Genomic DNA, 19,810 nt, shown 5'->3' with positions numbered 1-19,810 from the left:
AAAGGGAACAAGGGACACAGACTTCATCTTCTCACCGCGAGTCACCCCCCCCAACAGCCCCCTCAGGCCTCCGCCCCCCCCCCCCCCCCCCCCCAGGCTGCCTGCACCTCTGTTTCTCTCACTCTCTCCTTCTGTTTACCCCCTCCCTCCCCAGGCCGCTTCGATCCCTTCCTCCTCCCCCGCCGGACCCCTCACCCAGGCACTCCAAGGGTGTCCTTGAAAAGAGTGGGGGCGACTGCAAGAGGCACTGGGGCACAATCAAGGCGACGCTGGTGACAATAATTGTATCGTATAAACAGCAAACTCTGGCAGCTGAATTGTACGAGGGTGCACATAACAGGTGTCCCTCCTGCCACAATGATGACGCCACTAAATAAATACATTAAAATGATTACCAAAATATAAACTCGAGAAATGTAAAGGAAATAGTTACAAAGGTATGTTTATCTAGATAGAAATATAAAATTACAGAAGTTGCATATAATAGATTTAGTCTTTTTTTTTGTTTTAGGAGGAAGTCATTGACTAAAACAGTGTCCAAAAGTCAGGCGTAGAGCGCTGGGTATGGAGTAAAATAAAACCCCAGGACAGGCAAACATGTTCAGGAGTAAGTCGTACGTCGCTCTGAGGCGTGGGTGCCTGCTAAACACACCTGTGTACAGTCTATGGCGAAAGGGGTATCCAACTCAGCCTTTCATCCTCCCAGATTGATAAAATAATGAGCGTTCAGTCGAAAAATGCGACAACTATATTTAAGCACCAATATAGAATTCCGGGCGTGTGTGTGCTATACGCACAACTGGTAGCAATGCCACCAGGGCGCAGGGCATCCCGTTCGCCTGAAAATACAACTTAGAGGGGGTTCAAATGCCGGGGGCATGGTCAGAATAATAAAAAAAAAGGGCGCACAGTTTATTCGATCCCCTAATATATCACCAGCCAGGATGTGGAACAAAGTATTGGAGCATGGTCAACAGGACCAGGAGAATCTAACTCGGAGGACGAACCGAACCAATGCATTTACCACGGTTGTTGGCGCTTTCCGCAGATATCTGCAACAGGCTAACTCGACCTTTAAGCCTGCCGGAGCCGATACACGATAATTAGGTTGGACGATTTTAATACCCGTTATTATTCCCTGCGCTACAAAGAAAAATCTGCAGCAGCTAGTGCTGGATAAAACACGAAGTTGTGTTATCGTTTAGGCGCTATACAAAAACAAGTCTTTGTTATGTTCTTCCCGTGTTGGTGACAGTACTGCTGCCTTCACGCCGCTTCTGCCGATGTAGCGGGGGTAGGTACCTCTTCCCAAGCCTGGCCCCCATTGTTTGGAGGGCTCTTGACGTATCAGTGTTTTTGTCTGAGGCAAGTGCCCCCCTCGCGCCCCTCCTCCCCGCGCAGCCGGTTCATTGGTAATGTGGTGATTGTCCTGGGGGACTTTTGATGGATTAGGGAGCTAACCAGCTCCATCGCATAGCACCACCTGATCTCGGGCCGGAGCCCCCATATAAAGAACGACGGCGCTGCTGAGCTCAGCTAGTTCAGGCGACGCCCTCCCTCCCACCAGGCCGCTCTCCGCCCTCCTTCCCTCCCGCGCTCCGGCTACTGCAGGAAAAGTCGGCGCTGTCCAGTGCTGAATCCAGGGCTCCTGCAGCAAGCGCCGGGCTCCCGTCACTGCTCCCGTCTGCAGGGGGCACGATTTCTGCATACGGGGTCACAAGAAGGACATTTTTTATTAAAGCATCTCCGAGTGCAGAATTATGCCGCGCTCGTTTCTCGTGAAAAAGATTAAATTGGACGATTTTCAGTCTGGCGGAGGAGGCGCCCCCAACTACCACCTGCTGGAGGATTCCTACGTGCTGGGCCAGACGCTCAGCAGCCTGGGGGTCCCAGAGAGCGAACATGGTGAGTCGCTGTTTTGTTTCCGGGGGTGCGGGGTTCGGTTTATGGGAATTAAAAGAGGCGCGTGCCCGCGCTTCGGGACCGCTATGCGCAACATGCTGCCGGGCTGTGCGGGAAGGCGTGTAGCGCTGCGATGGGAGATGGAGAGCTAGAATGGGGAGTGCAGGGAAGTGATGGGGGCGTACAGGTGTGCACTGGACCACGATGGGGGATGCGTGCTGGCCTGTAACGGGAGGTGGGCTGTGATGGGAGGCATGTTGAACTATCTTGAGATACGTGATGGCACGTGTACACCTTGTCCGATGGCACGTGCACGCACGCCTTGTCCGATGGCACATGCACACCTTGCCTGATGGCACATGGACACCTTGTCTGATGGCACGTGCACTGGACTATTCTGAGGAACGGACGGGCCTTTAATGGGAGCTGCGATGGGTCGGGTGGTGATGTAAGGCATGTTGAACTAGGATGTGGTTATTCCTTCCTCTCGTGAATGTACGGGTAGGGGGGGGGGCGAGGGGGGCTGAGGTGGGAGGTGTGCATGGCTGTGATGAGAAGTAATAGAACGCTCCCTCGTACATGAAAGGTGTGCCGAGCTGCACTGGGAAGTGAGCAGTGTAATGCATGGGCTGTGGGGTGGTGTGCGCCGAGCTGTGAAGAGGAGAAATGCAAAGTGCACTGGGGTGGGAGGTGTGCTGAACTGTGGCGGGCTGTGACGACAATCCCGAGCTTCGATGGCACGTTACTATTTCTGGGTGTATGGGGCTGCGATGGAGCCCCGGGGCTAGGGCAGTGTGAACTGGGAGCTGTGGTGGGCTGTTATACCAGTGCTGGGCTGTGGAGGTATGTGGGGCGGCCCGCACTGTGCTGGGCTAAAAATGGGGGAGTCTGGGTCAGGCTTGGAGAGTACAGAATGGGGGGGGGGGGGGGGTGCAGCCTGCCGCTGAGCCCACTGCCTCTGTAGCCTAGATTCGTTCTGCTCCAAGCCCTCTTCCCCAGCTCCATGCCTTCACACCCGCTCCCTCCCTGCCCCGGTGCCCTTCACTTCCTCTGTACCCAATCCCCCTCTTTCACCCACTCTTCCTCCGGCCACAGGCCCTCTCCTCCCTGTACCAGGCCCTTTTTTGGGGGAGTAGACCCCCCTTTGTGCCCAAGAACTAAGCTTTCCGGGCCGGTGTCCCCAATCTTTCTGTCCCAATCCTTTTCTTTGCCCCATCTCCTTTCGTTGAGGCGCCATGCATCGACCCCTGGACCCCAAGCGTACCCCTCTGACCCCATGCCCTCGTCCCTGTACCCCTTCCCCTCTCTTCAGTGCCTCGTCCACTCCTCCTCTGTGCCTCTGTGATACATACTCTCATCATCAGTATACCAGTAGTGCCCTTTCCTCTGGTCAACACACCAGTGACGTAACACAAAATGACGCCCCGACAAAGTGTGGTGCGGGTTCTTGAAAGTTCCACGTTGGATGACCGACTTGCAGATGTACAGTGGCTTTGGTGGGGACCCCCCTGGGGAATATAACACAGGTGCTGCGGAGGTCGTTTCTCTGTCCGCACCCCCCTCTCCCATCCCCCCCCCCCCGTCCCATCCCCTGTTTCTGGGCTCCAATCCCTTCCTCCCCACACGAGTCCTTCTTCTTCTGTGCCTGGTGTCCATTCCTGTGTCACGTGCTCATTCCATTTTTGCCCCATCCCTACGTCTTCCGTGCCCCTGGTCCCTTTTCTGTGTTCACATCTTTCTATACTCCTCGCGCGCCACCTCTGTGACGCAGGAGTACGCCTCTGCTCTTCACCCCCCCCCCCTCACCCCCCGTGGCCGCTCCCATCATGCCCCTGTGATCGGGGCCTCTTTCCTTGTGCCCCATCTCATTTCATCCGGGCCCCCGGACCCTTCATCTGTGTCCTATACATGCTCCCTTCGGCCATGCCCAAGGACTACCCTTTCGGGCCCCGGCCCTCCTTCACCTGTGCCCCCCGCCCCTCCCTCTTAGTCCCAGGCCCCTTCCGTGTTCCCATTCCCCTGAGCCCCGGGGTCCCCTTCCGCTTTGTCCCGCGACCTCTTCCCCTATATGGCATGCGGCATGCTGCATCCTGTAGGCCCCAGGCCACAGGTCCCCTCTCCCTGTTCCTCATTTGCCCCAGTCTGGGAACCAGGCTCATTTCCATTGTGCCCTAGAGCCCTTCGTTTGTGGCCCCTTCTCTCCTCTGTTTCCAGGGGCCCTTCCATTGTACCTCATGTTCCTTCCTCTGTGCCTCACCAATTCCTCTTATTACAAGCCCCAACCTGTGTGCCACATGCTCCTTGCCTCTGTGCCCCAGGATCCTTACCTGTATGCCACAGGCTCCTTGCCTCTGTGCCCCAGGATCCTTACCTGTGTGCCACAGGCTCCTTGCCTCTGTGCCCCAGGATCCTTACCTGTGTGCCACAGGCTTCTTGCCTCTGTGCCCCATGGTCCTTGCCTCTGTGCAAAAGACTCCTTGCCTCTGTACCCAAGGCTCCTTACCTCTGTGCAACAGACTCCTTACCTGTGTGCCACAGGCTCCTTACTTCTGTGCAACAGGCTCCTTGCCTGTGTGCCACAGGCTCCTTACCTCCGTGCAACAGGCTCCTTGCCTCTGTCCAAAAGGCTCCTTGCCTCTGTTTCCCAGGCTCCTTACCTCTGTGCAACAGACTCCTTACCTGTGTGCCACAGGCTCCTTACTTCTGTGCAACAGACTCCTTACCTGTGTGCCACAGGCTCCTTGCCTCTGTGCCTCAGGATCCTTACCTCCGTGCAACAGGCTCCTTACCTCTGTGCAACAGGCTCCTTGCCTCTGTGCCTCATGCTCCTTACCTCTGTGCAACAGGCTCCTTACCTCTGTGCAACAGGCTCCTTACCTCTGTGCAACAGGCTCCTTACCTCTGTGCAACAGGCTCCTTACCTCTGTGCAACAGGCTCCTTACTTCTGTGCCCCAGACTCCCCCAGGCTCCTTACCTCCGTGCCACAGGCTCCTTGCCTCTGTCCAACAGGCTCCTTGCCTCTGTGCAACAGACTCCTTACCTGTGTGCCACAGGCTCCTTACTTCTGTGCCCCAGACTCCCCCAGACTCCTTACCTCTGTGCAACAGGCTCCTTGACTCTGTGCAACAGGCTCCTTGACTCTGTGCAACAGGCTCCTTACCTCTGTGCAACAGGCTCCTTGACTCTGTGCAACAGGCTCCTTGACTCTGTGCAACAGGCTCCTTACCTCTGTGTAACAGGCTCCTTACCTCTGTGCAACAGGCTCCTTACCTCCGTGCAACAGGCTCCTTACCTCTGTGCAACAGGACCATTGCCTCTGTGCAACAGGACCCATGCCTCTGTGCCCAAGGCTCCATACCACTGTGCCACAGGCTTGCTCCATGTATGCCCCCTCCACTGTGCTTTGGACTCTTTCCCTCTGAGCCCCAGTTCTCTTTCCCTCCATGTCCCAGGACCCCTTTCTCTGTGCCCAAGGCCTCCTCCTTCTGTGCCGCAGAACACCTCCCTCTGTTCCCCAGGCTACCCTCCTGTAAGCCCTAAGACTCTCTCGGTGCTTCAGGCCTCCTCCCTCTGTGCTCCAGGCCAACTCCTTCTGTGTGTTATGAGTCATTCCCTCTGTGCCCTAGGACTCCTTCTCTCTGTGCTCCATGCGCCTCCGTCTGTGCTCCATGCTCCCTCTGCCTGTGCTCCATGCTCCCTCCATCTGTGCTCCATGCTGTCTCCGTCTGTGCTCCATGCTCCCTCCGTGCTCCCTCCATCTGTGCTCCATGCTACTTCCGTCTGTGCTCCATGCTCTCTCTGTCTGTGCTCCAAGCTCCCTCCGCCTGTGCTCCATGCTCCCTCCGTATGTGATCCATGCTCCCTGCATGTGCTCCATCTGTCTGTGCTCCATGCTCCCTCCATCCGTGCTCCTTCCGCCTGTGCTCCATGCTGTCTCCGTCTGTGCTCCATGCTCTCTCCGTCTGTTCTCCAAGCTCCCTCTGTCTGTGCTCCATGCTCCATCCATCTGTGCTCTATGCTCCCTCAGTCTGTGCTCCAAGCTTCCTCCGCCTGTGCTCCATGCTCCATCCATCTGTGCTCCATGCTCCCTCCTTCTGTGCTCCATGCTCCTCCGTCTGTGCCCCTTGCTCCCTCCGTCTATGCTCCATGGTCCCTCGGTCTGTGCTCCATGCTCCCTCAGTATGTACCCCATGCTCTTCCGTCTGTGCTCCATGCTCCCTCAGTATGTACCCCATGCTCCTCCGTCTGTGCCCCATGCTCCTCCGCCTGTGATCCGTGCTCCCTCCGTCTGTGCTCCAAGCTCCCGCCGCCTGTGCTCCATGCGCCATCCATCTGTGCCCCATGCTCTCTCCGTCTGTGCTACCTGTTCCCTCTGTCTTTGCCCCATGCTCCCTCCTTCTGTGCCCCATGCTCCTCCGTCTGTGCCCCATGCTCCCCCCGTCGGTACTCCATGCTCCCTCCTTCTGTGCTCCATGCTCCTCCATCTGTGCTTCATGCTCCATCCGTCTGTGCTCTATGCTCCCTCCGTCTATGCTCCATGCTCCCTCCGTCTGTACTCCATGGTCCCTCCGTCTGTGCTCCATGCTTCTCTGTCTGTGCTCCATGGTTCTCCATGTGTGCTCTTTGACAGCTCCGTGCTATCCGCCCTTTGCAGCGGGCCTTCCTCCTGTGCTTCTCCCAGGGCTTCTTCCTCAGTTCCTCACAACCCTGCTTCTATGCCCCTCTTCCTTCCCGTATGCCATTAGCTGTGCTCACTTCCCCTGTACCCTCTTCCACTTCTTCTTTGTCCCAGGCTCCTTCCTTCATAACTCCTGTTCCTGCTTCCGTGCTCCAGCCCCCTTCCTCTGTCCCCTGAGACCCTCTTTGTAGCCCAGGCCTCTTTCTGTGTCATCTACATCACATGCCCTCTCCCTCTGTGCACAGATCAACCTCCCTGTGTGACCCATGACCTCTCCCACTTCATCCCAGAGAACTTTATGTGGCCTGTACCCCTTCTGTGCCCAGGAATAATAATAATAATAATAATAATAATAATAATAATAATAATAATAATAATAATAAAAACGTTAGTAAAGCGCCTGGTTGCACTAGAGGAGACAGTGCGTCCCCGCGCTGTGGATGCAGTCCCCAAGGACTCCTGAACACAGACTCACAGAGGGGGAAGGGGAACAGAAGGACAGGAACCCCCTGATTCTAGTGCTTAGGGAACAAGTGGGTCTTAAGTTTAAGCCGGAACAGCGTTTCCGAAGGTTCCATCCGAAGTTCAATGGGGAGTTCGTTCCATTGTTTGCTGGCTAAATACCTAAAAGAACGACCCCCCATCCGTGCTTTACGAATACGGGGTGCCAAAAATTGCATGCTACCCATAGCTCTCAAAAGGCGTTTGGGACGATATATAGTCAGCATCTTTTGAAGATAGACTGGGCCTTTGCCCTGTGCAATATGATGGGTTATACACATGGCTTTGAACCAAATGCGTTCCCGAATAGGGAGCCAGTGCAAGGTATGTAAAGCACGCTTCCCAGACGACTTCCTAGGCAAGTTCAAGACAAGCCTGGCAGCCGCATTTTGGACACATTGGAGTTGGTTCAGGCCTTTTTTGCTTAGGCCACATAGCAGAGAGTTCCCATAATCAAGATGAGAAGTAACCATGGCATGAACTAATGTTTTTCTCGCTGTGATAGGTAGTAGGTCTAGAATTTTGCGGAGAACTTTTAGTATGCCATAGCATTTACCAGCCACATTTCCAATATGTTGGGAATATGAGAGGTTATTGTCCAGGACAACCCCAGGTTTTTCACTGTAACAGAAGGAATAGGTGTAGGACCCAGGTCGAAGGGCCACCAGGCCGACGTCCAGATCGAGGGGGAAGAGCCAATCACTAAAAGTTCAGTTTTATATCTTCCATTGTACCCTAGGCCTCTTCCTGTTTAACAGAGGCTCTTTCCATGTGACCCCCCTCTTCCTCAGTACCACAAGCATCCCCCTTTCACCTTCATGGTCCCCATATCTGTCCCAATGCTCCCCCCTTCCTTTGTGTTGAAAATCCCCCTGTCTCTGCCTCCATTCACTTTGGCTCCCTTTCTCTGTTGCCCATGCCCACTTTCTCTGTGCCCAGTGCCATGCTCTTCTGCGCCTCATGCCCCTTTTGTCTGTTTCTACAGGTCCCTTTTCTCTGTTCCCCTTACCCACTTCCTCTTTGCCTCAGGTCCCATTCTCTGGCGTTTGCTCTTTGTACCCCAAGGTTTCTCAATTCTACTCCAGTTCCCTCTTAACTCTAAGCCCGGGTGGTGAACTCAGCTTGCGGAGTTTGCAGAGTTTTCCCCACTCCGCGCTCTGCGGGGTTCCGAAAAACTCTGCTCCGGCATAGCGGAGTGGAGTTTTTTTCCACGCTCGTGCTCCCCAACCTCAAGTTGGCGAGCACGAGCGAGGAAAATTCACCTCCGGTGAGATTTTTGCTCGCTCATGCTCCTCAACGCCAAGTTGGCGATCGCGAGCAAGAAAAATCCACTTCCACTCAAGATTTCTCAACACAGACATCGTATTTCTTAATGCGTGTGGTCGCGGATGGTCGCGACCGCTCGTGTTGAGAAACATTCGGTTTGCGTTGAAAAAGTTGCAGCTCGGGGAGAAAATCTACTCGAGAGGCAGAAAAGAAGCATCACCCTCTTGCGCTGCGCATGATGCTGTTCCAGTTAACTTTCCAGTGCAGGATAAGCACCCAGCGCTGAAAATCAACGCGAACAGTCATTACCAAGCGCACTCCACCACTTGCGGAACTCTGCGTAGAGCCGCAGAGTTTTTTGGTCGCTAAACAGAGTTCTGAGCGGAACTCCTCAAACTCCACCTAGGCTTACTTAACACTGGTCCCGTCCTTTGTACTTCATGCTTACTTTTCCACTCACTGCCCAATGTCTGCTTTCTAGGGGCCACATGCCCTCTTCTCTCTGTGTTGTGCCACATACAGAGAGAGCAAACCAGAGACAGAGAGAGAGGAAGGGAGAGAGAGAGAAACAGCGTGAGAGACGGGACAGAGATAGAGAGAGAAAGATAAGGAGACAGAGAAAGAGAGGGAGACAGAAAGAAGGAGAGAGAGAGGAAGACAGAGAGACAAAGATAGGGACAGAGAAAGAACAAGGGGGAGATAGAGAGAGACAGACAGAAAATCAGAATGAGAGAGACAGAGATATACAGCGAAAGGGAGAGACAGGGAGAGAGGGATAGAGAGAGAGAGATGGGGAGAGGGAGAAATAGAGCGAAAGAGATGGGGAGAGAGAGACAGCAGGAGAGAGAGGGATACAGAGAGACAATGAGAGGGACAGAAAGAGTTAGAGGGGGACATAGAGAGAGACAGAGCGAGAGAGAGAGAGAGAGAGAGAGACAGAGATATAGAGAGAAAGAGGGAGTGGTAGAGAGAGAGAGAGAGGGAGACAGAAATAGAGAGACACAGAGACGAGAGATACAGAGATATAGAGAGAAAGAGAGGAGGGAGAGAGAGACAGAGAGAGAGACAAAGAGAGGGACAGAGAAAAAGCGAGAGAGACAGAGAGAGAGAGAGAGACACGGAGATATAGGGAGAGAGAGAGACAGAGAGAGTGGTGGGGGAACAAAGAGAGAGAGGGGTGCACTGCACACCACTCCCGGCGTTCAGCACCATGGTTTCCTTTCACTGGGGTCACACAGCACCTCTCTCAGGACCTGTGCCCCCCCCCCCACACACACACACCTGCGCGTGCCATGGTTGGGAAGACACAAGTACCTCTGTCAATGTATTTCAATCCTGACCCTGCTATCCAGGGTCACGCGCGCAGCTCTGCTAATGCACTTCACGCGTGACCCCGAGCATCCGTGTATCTTCAATGGATCACACCAGCAGTTTCCAGCAGTGTGCATTAATGCTGACTTCCAGCCCTCCCGGTTTCATGACTGCACCCTAGACAAAGCTCTGCTGGTGCATCTCACTGCTAGACTTCAGCGCCCCCTTGTGTATGCCTGGATCACACACACTCCTGCGCCAGTGAACCCCAGCTCTGACCTTCAGGCCCCTCCCCCTCTCTCTGTCACCAGCCCAGGATCACACACGCGGTTCTACTGTGCGCCACTTCCGTGGGCTGCGGCTTCACCTTCGAACTCCCTCGCTGGCCCAGGGGCCCCTGCATCTTATAGAGGTAGAAGCAGCCCCTACGGTACCTGTGAGGGGCCAAAAGAGTGCCTAGAAGGCAGAAAACATTCAAAACATTTGCTACAAGCCCTAATGGGTTGAGTGAGCCTATGGAGACTTGAGGTGAGGGGGGGGGGGGGGGACAGAAACAGACAGAATGGGTGAGTGAGGGGGCGAAGGAGACAACAGGGAACGAGGTGGAGAAAGATGGAAGGATAGAACGAGAGGTGTAGAAACGAGGGTAAGAAAGGAACAGAATTAATAAAGGGGGCGAGAGGTGAGGGAGAGAGGTGGAGATAGATGGAAGGATAGAACGAGAGGGTGAGAAACGAGGGTAAGAAAGGGAGAGAATGAATAGAGGGGGGGAGATGGCGAGGGAGAGAGGGTGAGAGGTAGAGGGAAAGATGTGGCAGAGAGAAGAGGCGAGAAAAAGAAACAGAGGGAGGGGAGGGAGGGAAAGAGGTAACAGAGGGTGATATACAGTGACAGGAGAGCGAAGGAAGCAAAACAAGAAAGGGGGAGATCGAGAAAGAGAGCAAGACCACAAAAGAACGACAGGGGGCACGTGCAGAGGAAACAGAAGGCGGGAGAGAGCGCGAGGCTCACTCACACGCCGAGAGAAAGAGAGGAAAAGATGCAGGGGGGAGTGAGTGGGGAGAAGAAAGAAAGGAGGGAGAGATAGATAGAGAGAAAGAATGAGGGGGGGGTGAATGAGAGAGAACCGGGAGACGAGAGCGAGCGAGACTCAGTCACACGCGGAGAGAGAGGTGGAGCGAGGGAGGGGTGAGGGGGAGGGGTGAGTGCAAGAATAGACGCCGGGCTCAGGCTGTTCTTCTGAAAATAACCTTGCTCGGCGTTCCAAGGAAGTGTGAAAAATTGCTGAGGGAAGCATTTCTTCCCCGAGCAGGCCGCGTGTGACGGCGCTCTGTACACAGGGCGGGGGGGAGGGGGATAGGAAGAAAGGACATTAAGGAAGGACTTACCACCTGTGCGCAGCCCACCGCACTGCTGGGGGCCGAGGAGGGGCGCCATTGTCCCCGGGGTGCAAGGGTGGAACGGGCACTTGCAGCCGGGCATTTAAAGCACACGAGCACGTGGGTGGAAGCACTCGTGGACACGTCATTACCGCCGGCCTTTGTCTCTCAAGCTTTAACATGCACGCGCTGTTAGTGGCAAGAAAGCTCGGTCGGTGCTGCGCCTGCTTCAGCGATGCACGTGCATTTCTCGAAGGCAACGGGTTATTTAATGTATTTGTAGAGCGCGTCACGCAGCTGGTCGCCACCTCAAATGGCCGCCAAGAAAACAGCATTCAAGGACCGGTTGGACAACAACGCACACAACTGCAAGGAACTCTTCAACGTCGTCAAAGAGCTTTCCAACCCCAGCGCAGGAAACAACGACATCACCCCATCGCAAGACCTCTGCAACTCCCTGGCTTCATACTTCCACAACAAGATCGCGGACATACACAACAGCTTCAACAACCAACCAACGCACACCATGACCGAACAACCACCCCCCACCACCACCCTCCACGCCTGGACCCCGATCAGCACCGAAGACACCATCCGCACGATGAACTCCATCCACTCCGGATCACCGACCGACCCCTGCCCTCACCACGTCTTCAACAAAGCCGACGCTGTCATCGCACCCCACCTGCGAGACATCATCAACACATCCCTCGACACCACCATCTTCCCCGAGAGCTGGAAACACGCCGAACTCAGCGCCCTACTCAAGAAACCAACAGCGGACCCCACCGACCTCAAGAATTACCGCCCCATCTCGCTCCTCCCGTTTCCAGCCAAAGTCATCGAGAAGACCGTCAACAAGCAGATGGCCGCTTTCCTCGAGACGAACGGATCCCTCGACCCCTCACAGTCCGGCTTCCGAGCCAACCACAGCACCGAGACCGCCCTCATCGCCGCCACCGACGACATCCGAGCCCTGATGGACAATGGAGAAACAGCGGCCCTCATCCTCCTAGACCTCTCCGCGGCATTCGACACGGTCTGCCACCGCACCCTAGTACGGCGCCTCAGCAACGTCGGAATCCAGGACAAGGCGCTGGAGTGGATCACCTCCTTCCTCGACGGGAGAACACAGAGAGTCCGCCTACCACCGTACAAATCAGAGGCCACCGAAGTCATCTGCGGCGTCCCCCAAGGATCATCTCTGAGCCCCACCCTCTTCAACGTCTACATGAGCCCCCTCGCGGCCATCGTACGCAAACACAACCTCAGCATAATCTCCTACGCCGACGACACCCAGCTGATCCTCTCCCTGACCAACGACCCCGCCGCCGCCAGAGCCAACCTGCACGAAGGGATGAAAGAGGTAGCCGAGTGGATGACGACCAGCCGCCTGAAACTGAACTCGGACAAGACGGAGGTCCTCATCCTGGGCTCCTCTCCCTCCGCCTGGGACGACTCCTGGTGGCCTCCCGCCCTGGGCACCGCACCCAAACCGACAGACCATGCACGCAACCTGGGCTTCATCCTGGACTCCTCCCTCTCCATGACCAGGCAAGTCAACAACGTCTCCTCGGCATGCTTCAACATCCTACGCATGCTACGGAAGATCTTCTGGTGGATCCCCACCGAGACCAGGAAGACCGTCACCCAGGCCCTCGTCACCAGCCGACTGGACTACGGCAACGCCCTCTACGCCGGGACCACCGCCAAGCTCCAGAAGAGACTCCAGCGGATCCAGAACGCCTCAGCCAGACTCATCCTCGACATCCCACGAACCAGCCACATCTCCGGACATCTGCGAGACCTTCACTGGCTCCCCGTCAACAAAAGAATAACCTTCCGCCTCCTCACCCACGCACACAAAGCCCTACACGACCAAGGCCCGAGCTACCTCAACAGCCGAGTCAACTTCTACGCTCCCAAACGCCACCTCCGATCAGCCAACCACGCCCTCGCCGCCGTCCCCCGCATCCGAAGAGCGACTACAGGAGGAAGGTCCTTCTCCCACCTGGCCGCCAAGACCTGGAACTCCCTCCCGACCGACCTGCGCCTGACCCAAGACCACCTCTCCTTCAGGAAGAAGCTGAAGACCTGGCTGTTCGAGCAGTAGCGGCTCCCCCCCCCCCAGCGCCTTGAGACCCCACGGGTATGTAGCGCGCTTTATAAGTGTCACTGATTGATTGATTGATTGAGTGGGAGGGTCATGAAGGCTGCAATCACAAGATCAGCCCTCAGGATAAGGCAGAAACCCTGTTTCCTGACCTTGTGTCCCCCCCTGGGCAAGGTTATCAGACAGCTCTATGTCAACAAGGACACGATGCGGCAGCCCTGACTTTTTTTTTTTTTTTAACAAATCATTGTTTTCAGATGCTACTGCAACTGGATCTGATGAAGTGAGCCGGGAATGTAACATCCAGAAAGCACCCGGCCGTCTATTATTGAATTCGGGCCTGTATGGCTCCATGCCTCTAAACAATGAGACCTATAGCAATCTTACTGGATGAGAAGCCAGAGTTTGGGGTGGTCCTCCAAGCAGCAGTAGAGCGGGTTGAAGCAGGAAAGCGCTACTGGATAGAACAGGCAGTGGTCCAGCCAAGAGGTGACCACGGTGGAGGCTGGTGGTTTAGTTGTGGGAGGGCACTTGGGAAAGGTTCAGGAAGAGAGCAGGCTTGGGGCCTTCAGTGTAGGGAACAGGCCCTCAAGATAACAGGGCTTTAAGGACCGGAAGCAGAAACGGGGCGAAGGTTTGGAGGAGAATCCGTTAGGCCCTGTCCCATTCCGTTATTTGTTCCTGCAGGTCTTCTTAGCCTTTCAAGGACCTCACGGCTACCGTAAAGCGCATTGAGGCCCCAGGTTTAGATAAACTAGCTATGAATCACCCTGCCAGCATATGCAAGCTGTGGTGTAGGGGTTACCACATGGAACGACCTCCCTCAACACATCAGAGCCCCCGCCTCACCTCTTGAGTCTCGCAGGACGCTGAAGACCTGGCTCGTCATAGAAGCTCCTCGGGACCACACATCGACACACCCAGCCCAAGCGTCTGGAAACCCTCTCGGGTGATTAGTGCGCTGTACAAATCAACATAGCATAACGTGGCATAACATCATGAACATTTCCCATAAAGGACTTGGGCTCAGGTTTGCTTTGATGCTTTGTCTAAGGCTGGCATGGGGTGTGCTGGAGAGCGTGCCACCTTCACCACCTCTGCCTCAGGACGGCATCGATGCCTGTTGGTTGGGAGCTGGTGTTTGTGGGGGCCGAAACGCTGCAGGCCGAGCCCCCTTTTAGCATTCCTTTGCTCCCTCTCGAACTTTTAAATTTCTCCAGCAGTAATACTGTGGTCCTGTGACACAATATCAAGGCCAATAATACCATGCAGTGGCCATGTCAATAATAACACGCAATACCAAGGTCAATAGAAGCACCCAATATCAAGGTCAATAATGGCCCACGACATCAAGGTCAATAGTAAAGTAGTATCAATGTCAATAATAGCACAGAGTATCAAGGTCGATAATAGCACACAATATCAGGGCAATAAAGCACACACTATCAGGGCAATATTAGCACACAGTATCAAGGGCAATAATAGCGCACAATATTAAGGGCAATAATAGCGCACACTATCAGGGCAACAATAGCACAGGGTATCAAGGTCAACAATAGCACACAATATCAGGGCAACAATAGCACACACTATCAGGGCAATATTAGCACACAGTATCAAGGGCAATAATAGCGCACAATATTAAGGGCAATAATAGCGCACAATATCAAGGGCATTAATAGCACATTATATCAAGGTCAATAGTAGCGCACAATATCAAGGGCTAATATAGCGCACAATATCAACGGCAATATTAGCGCACAATATCAAGGGCAATAATAGCACATGATATCAAGGTCAATAGTAGCACACAATATAAAGGGCAATAATAGTGTACAATATTAAGGGCTATAATAGCGCACAATATCAAGGGCGATATTTTCACTCATTATCAAGGGCTATAAATAGCACATGATATCAAGGTCAATAATAGCACATGAGATCAAGGTAAATATTAGCACACAATATCAAGGTTAATACCAGCAGGCAATACCAAGTGTAATAATAGCACACACTATCAGTGCAATATTAGCACAGAGCAGTTAATCACTTCAATATTAGCACACAATATCAAGGTCAATAATAGCACACAATATCAAGGTCAGCAATAATACAAAATATCAAGGTCAATGTTAGCAGCCTGACCTACAAGAATATTGTATCGGGTGCATTGTCTACCTCTGTACCCTGTTATTGAACGCCGGATGGTTTTGGGTGGGAGGAAGCAAAGTTAAAGCCATTTTTGGTTTTAAAAATAAAGACTCTGCTGCCTAAATTGGGTCTTTTGGCATGTATGTAATTATATTGTCATGCAATATAGTTCATGCAATACAGTGGGGGCGTGCCGATAGTGGGGGTCTAGAGCCACTTGGGGCTAGACAGTTGCGAAATGACTGATTTCAAGAACTCTGCCACTTTCCTTTCATTCAGGGTCAAAGGGATGAAGGCTGGAATGAGGTAAACAGTAGTGTGGCTCAGGGGAATGGGGACACTCTTTTTAATTCCTGTCACACCTCTGTTGAAGGCTAACTCCTGAATCCTTGTTTTAACAAGGAGAGAGAGAATATTCCTTAATTGTTACGAAACCCCAACATGCAGTCTCCTTTCCCCTTTCAAGATGGTCAAGGAAACTTCTCATTGGGGTCTGTAGCGCCTTGAGGCACAGGTTAGTAGTTTTGCTTTATAAGATTACTGATTCATTGATTGTAGCAATTTAGGAATGTCCCCTCCTTCCATGTTATAAGACGCGGAAACTCCTTGAACACATCCGTCCATGCCAAGGCCTCCATCATAGGGGAACGCACATTATGGATTAGTACCTGTGAGAACTTACGAATAGCCCCTACTTCGTTGTTAACCCAAGTGGGACCCCCTTTAGTTTACCCCTCTTCTGTTCCCTGCTGAGTCCTCAGTTCTAAAGAGAAAGAGTGCCAGTGAAAATTAAGAGCATTCTCTCCTTTTGAATAGAAACTGATGCCCTTTTAAAGCACCCCTGTCATGCCTAACCCTACATTCTAAAGGGAAACAGATTCCTGCTTGGTACCTGTGACAATGGAGAATATTCAGTCCTTTGTTTATGAGAGGATTTGTTTAAGGCTGAAACTATTGTTAACACCTTCGCAGCGTCGAACGTTCAGCACCCAGTGCTGAACGTTCGAACAACGGGTGCTGGCCCGTCGGCCAACGGTCGTGCGCAGCACTGGCAAGGTAGTGCTCGCGACGACCGTTGGCCGACGGCAGCACTTAAAGGGTTAAATAACTTTCACAGTACCTGGAGGGACTATATCTCGGAAGCAGACATGTATCTCCCTAACAAACTGCTAACAAAAGGCTCTATCAGGATGTTCCACTACAAAATCTACCAAATGTTCAAGGTCCTGGCCAGATCTGTCCTGCTGGCTTATCCAGGAATGTTATAACCAACCACATAAAAGTGGGAAAGGAAGGGATACAGCTTTGCAATAGAGCCTTCAACCATCACCTAAGTCAGAAACAAATGTAACAACCCTGTGTTATGATTGAAGTGTTCACTAGATTACTCTGGGTATAATTTTCTGAAAGGACGCGGACCCACCATGGTGGCCTACTTCTTTGTAGGCTCCTTCTTCACCCAGGAAAGTCTTGTCATCTGTCTGTTTGGGCTCCACGGGAAAGAGTGCTCTTATAGACTCCACATATGGATCCAACATAAATGGCTGACATCCAGGAAAAGGCTGCATTCAATTTTCAGTGGTACAGCCTATTAACACCTTCGATGCTGATGACGAGCTCAGCTCGTCATCAGCTATGGCGCTCGTATGCTGATGACGAGCTGAGCTCGTCATGTAACGCGGTATTTTTAAAAACACCGCACACAGCGGGAAAAGCCGCCGCAGCAATGCGGTTAATCGTTTATTCTGGCAACCTTCGGCAAGATTACAATAAGAAAAAGTTATGTTTGTCTGTCAAGTGTCTCAAGTCAACCTTCAGTAAACGAGAGGGTTAATCTAGGACCAGAAAGCACCAGGTCAGATTAAAGCCAGATTTTCAGGATATCCTTATTCTATAATCCTTCCTAGAATGAATTTTCCATATTCAGTTATCACCTTCAAAATTTGACAGGGGTCTCATCCTCTTGGGCCTTCCCTGGATCCCTGCATTAGGCTGCGTCTCGGGTCTAATCAGGCTGAGATCATCCTACACAAAGACACAGCTGTGGTCCCAGACAGAGGTACTGTTGCTGGTCTTTTTAAGATCTGACGGGCTGCCTACATTAAAATAAACTTTACAGCTGAGCTATGTAATAAATGTTCAGGGAGCTTTGTGCAAAAAGAAAAACAGATCTTTATGAGGCCTAAACGTGAAAAAGGAAGAAAAAACTAACCAGGAATGAAAAAACCCTCTAACATATGCTTAGTGTAACACATTTACCCATTGTGTAGTAACGTAATGCGGGAATCATCAGATTTGTGGGAATGTCTAAGTGTCTAAGAACACCCACTCTTTCCAGTCGTCAAAAGTGTCAGTGACTGGGAACCCATAGGGTGTTTACAAGAACCCTCACTCACCCACCTGGTAGGTGACATGCTTCATCATTGGGGTCCCACCCGGGTTGCCGAATGCTTCCAGGGTGTGCTACGACGCCTGATTACAGCAGAGCTGGTTTCCTTTGGTGGGTGGCGTTCCACCGACATCGTAATGAGGGTCCAAGCCTCAAGCCAATGGCTAATAGAGTCTGGTCTTAAAAGAAGATGCAAATAATCGAAAGGGGCGGACCCAAAGGCCACGCTAGTGTTAGCAATAGGTTGTAAGAAGGCTGTGCTGTCAAAAGCCAGACCTAAAGAGGAGCAGGTGAGAAATAGGTCAAGGCTGCAAAAGTGCTTGAAGGAGGGAAGTGCTGTTTGCAGTGAGATGCCCCGAGGGCGGAACGCTCTCCAGGCGGAGCCTCGAGCACTCCGCCTGCCACAGAGAAGAGGCGGCTCCAGAAAGTAAGTCAAAGGATGATTAATGAAGCCTCCGGGGAAATTAATTGTGCTTTTCTTGGTCACACGTGGGCTCGTTCGAAGAAAGGGCCCACGCGCTGACACAGCACAAGAGAAGAGCCGCTGTGGCGAAGCGTGGAGCTCGGCAGGTCGGCAGCCTCCCCGAGCCCGGTGAAAGGTCCGCTGGGGCAGCCGGAACTGCATAAGCGATTCTTAAAGGGCTGCACGGCCTGCAGGCTCCGGCTGCACAGCGACCTGCATTGGAGCAGCGGGAACTGCATGAGCGATTCTTAAAGGGCTGCACAGCCTGCAGTGCCCTGGCTACCACAGCGACCTGCATTGGAGCAGCGGGAACTGCATAAGCGATTCTTAAAGGGCTGCACGGCCTGCAGTGCCCCGGCTACTACAGCGAGCTGCATTGGAGCAGCAGGAACTGCATAAGCGATTCTTAAAGGGCTGCAGGGCCTGCAGTGTACCGGCTGCACAGCGACTTACATTGGAGCAGCGGGAACTGCATAAGCGATTCTGAAAGGGCTGCACAGCCTGCAGTGCTCCGGCTGCACAGCGACCTGCTTTGGAGCAGCATTGCATTGCATCTCCGGTCACCTGAAAGACCTCCACTGGCTCCCTGTCAACAAGAGAATAACGTTCCGTCTCCTCACCCACGCACACAAAGCCCTCTACGACCTAGGACCCGAATACCTCAACACGCGCCTGTCCTTTTACACCCCCACCCGCCAACTACGATCGTCCAATCAAGCCCTCGCCGCAATTCCACACATCCAAAGATCCACCATGGGGGGAAGATCCTTCTCCTACTTAGCGGCCAAGACCTGGAATTCTCTCCCCACCCACCTCCGCCTTACACAAAACCACCTCTCCTTCAGAAAACAACTAAAAACTTGGATATTCGATAAGTAAAGTTCCCCCCCTCCCTCAAGCGCCTTGAGACCCTCTGGGTGAGTAGTGCGCTATACAAATTTAAACTTGACTTGACTTGACTTTAAAGGGCTGCACAGCCTGCAGTGCCCCGGCTACCACAGCGACCTGCATTGGAGCAGCGGGAACTGCATAAGCGATTCTTAAAGGGCTGCACGGCCTGCAGTGCTCCGGCTGCACAGCGACCTGCATTGGAGCAGCGGGAACTGCATGAGCGATTCTTAAAGGGCTGCACGGCCTGCAGTGCTCCGGCTCCCACAGCGAGCTGCATTGGAGCAGCAGGAACTGCATGAGCGATTCTTAAAGGGCTGCACGCCCTGCAGTGCTCCGGCAGCACAGCGACCTGCATTGTAGCAGCGGGAACTGCATAAGCGATTCTTAAAGGGCTGCACGGCCTGCAGTGCTCCGGCTGCACAGCGACCTGCATTGGAGCAGCGGGAACTGCATAAGCGATTCTTAAAGGGCTGCAAGGAGCAGCAGGAACTGCACAAACTGTTCTGCAAGGTCTACGTGGCCTGCAGCCCTCCTGATACCAGTAAGAGATGTGCCACAGCAGCAGGAACTGCATAAGCAATTCCTCAGGGTCTACATGCATGACGCATTTCTGCTACCTGTAAGAATGAGCTGGACCGATGAACTATGCAGAGTACAGCAGGACACGCATCAGCCAATCCCTAACGTCTCTGGGGTTCAACCCTGCCGCAGACTGATGCTTTATGCACAAGAGGAAGCAGCAACGTCATACATAGGTCTACTGAA

The 19,810-nt window shown here is 53.2% G+C and overlaps 1 protein-coding gene across 1 annotated transcript in view; it reads left to right on the top strand.

Moving 5' to 3' along the window:
* The first annotated feature begins 1,581 nt into the window (after window positions 1–1,581).
* SCRT2 (scratch family transcriptional repressor 2) overlaps window positions 1,582–19,810 on the top strand; it is a 36,477-nt gene continuing 18,248 nt past the window's right edge. Inside the window, exon 1 of the mRNA XM_086929051.1 lies at window positions 1,582–1,905. Within this exon, the coding sequence (XP_086785177.1) occupies window positions 1,761–1,905 (145 nt within the window). The 5' untranslated portion in view covers window positions 1,582–1,760. The remainder of the gene's footprint in view (window positions 1,906–19,810) is intronic.

The sequence above is a fragment of the Lissotriton vulgaris genome, chromosome 7 (assembly GCF_964263255.1).
Source record: "Lissotriton vulgaris chromosome 7, aLisVul1.2, whole genome shotgun sequence".
NCBI classification, from domain to species: Eukaryota; Metazoa; Chordata; class Amphibia; order Caudata; family Salamandridae; genus Lissotriton; species Lissotriton vulgaris.
Note: the sequence above shows the minus strand (reverse complement) of the source record. Positions and strands in the feature narration are given on the sequence as shown.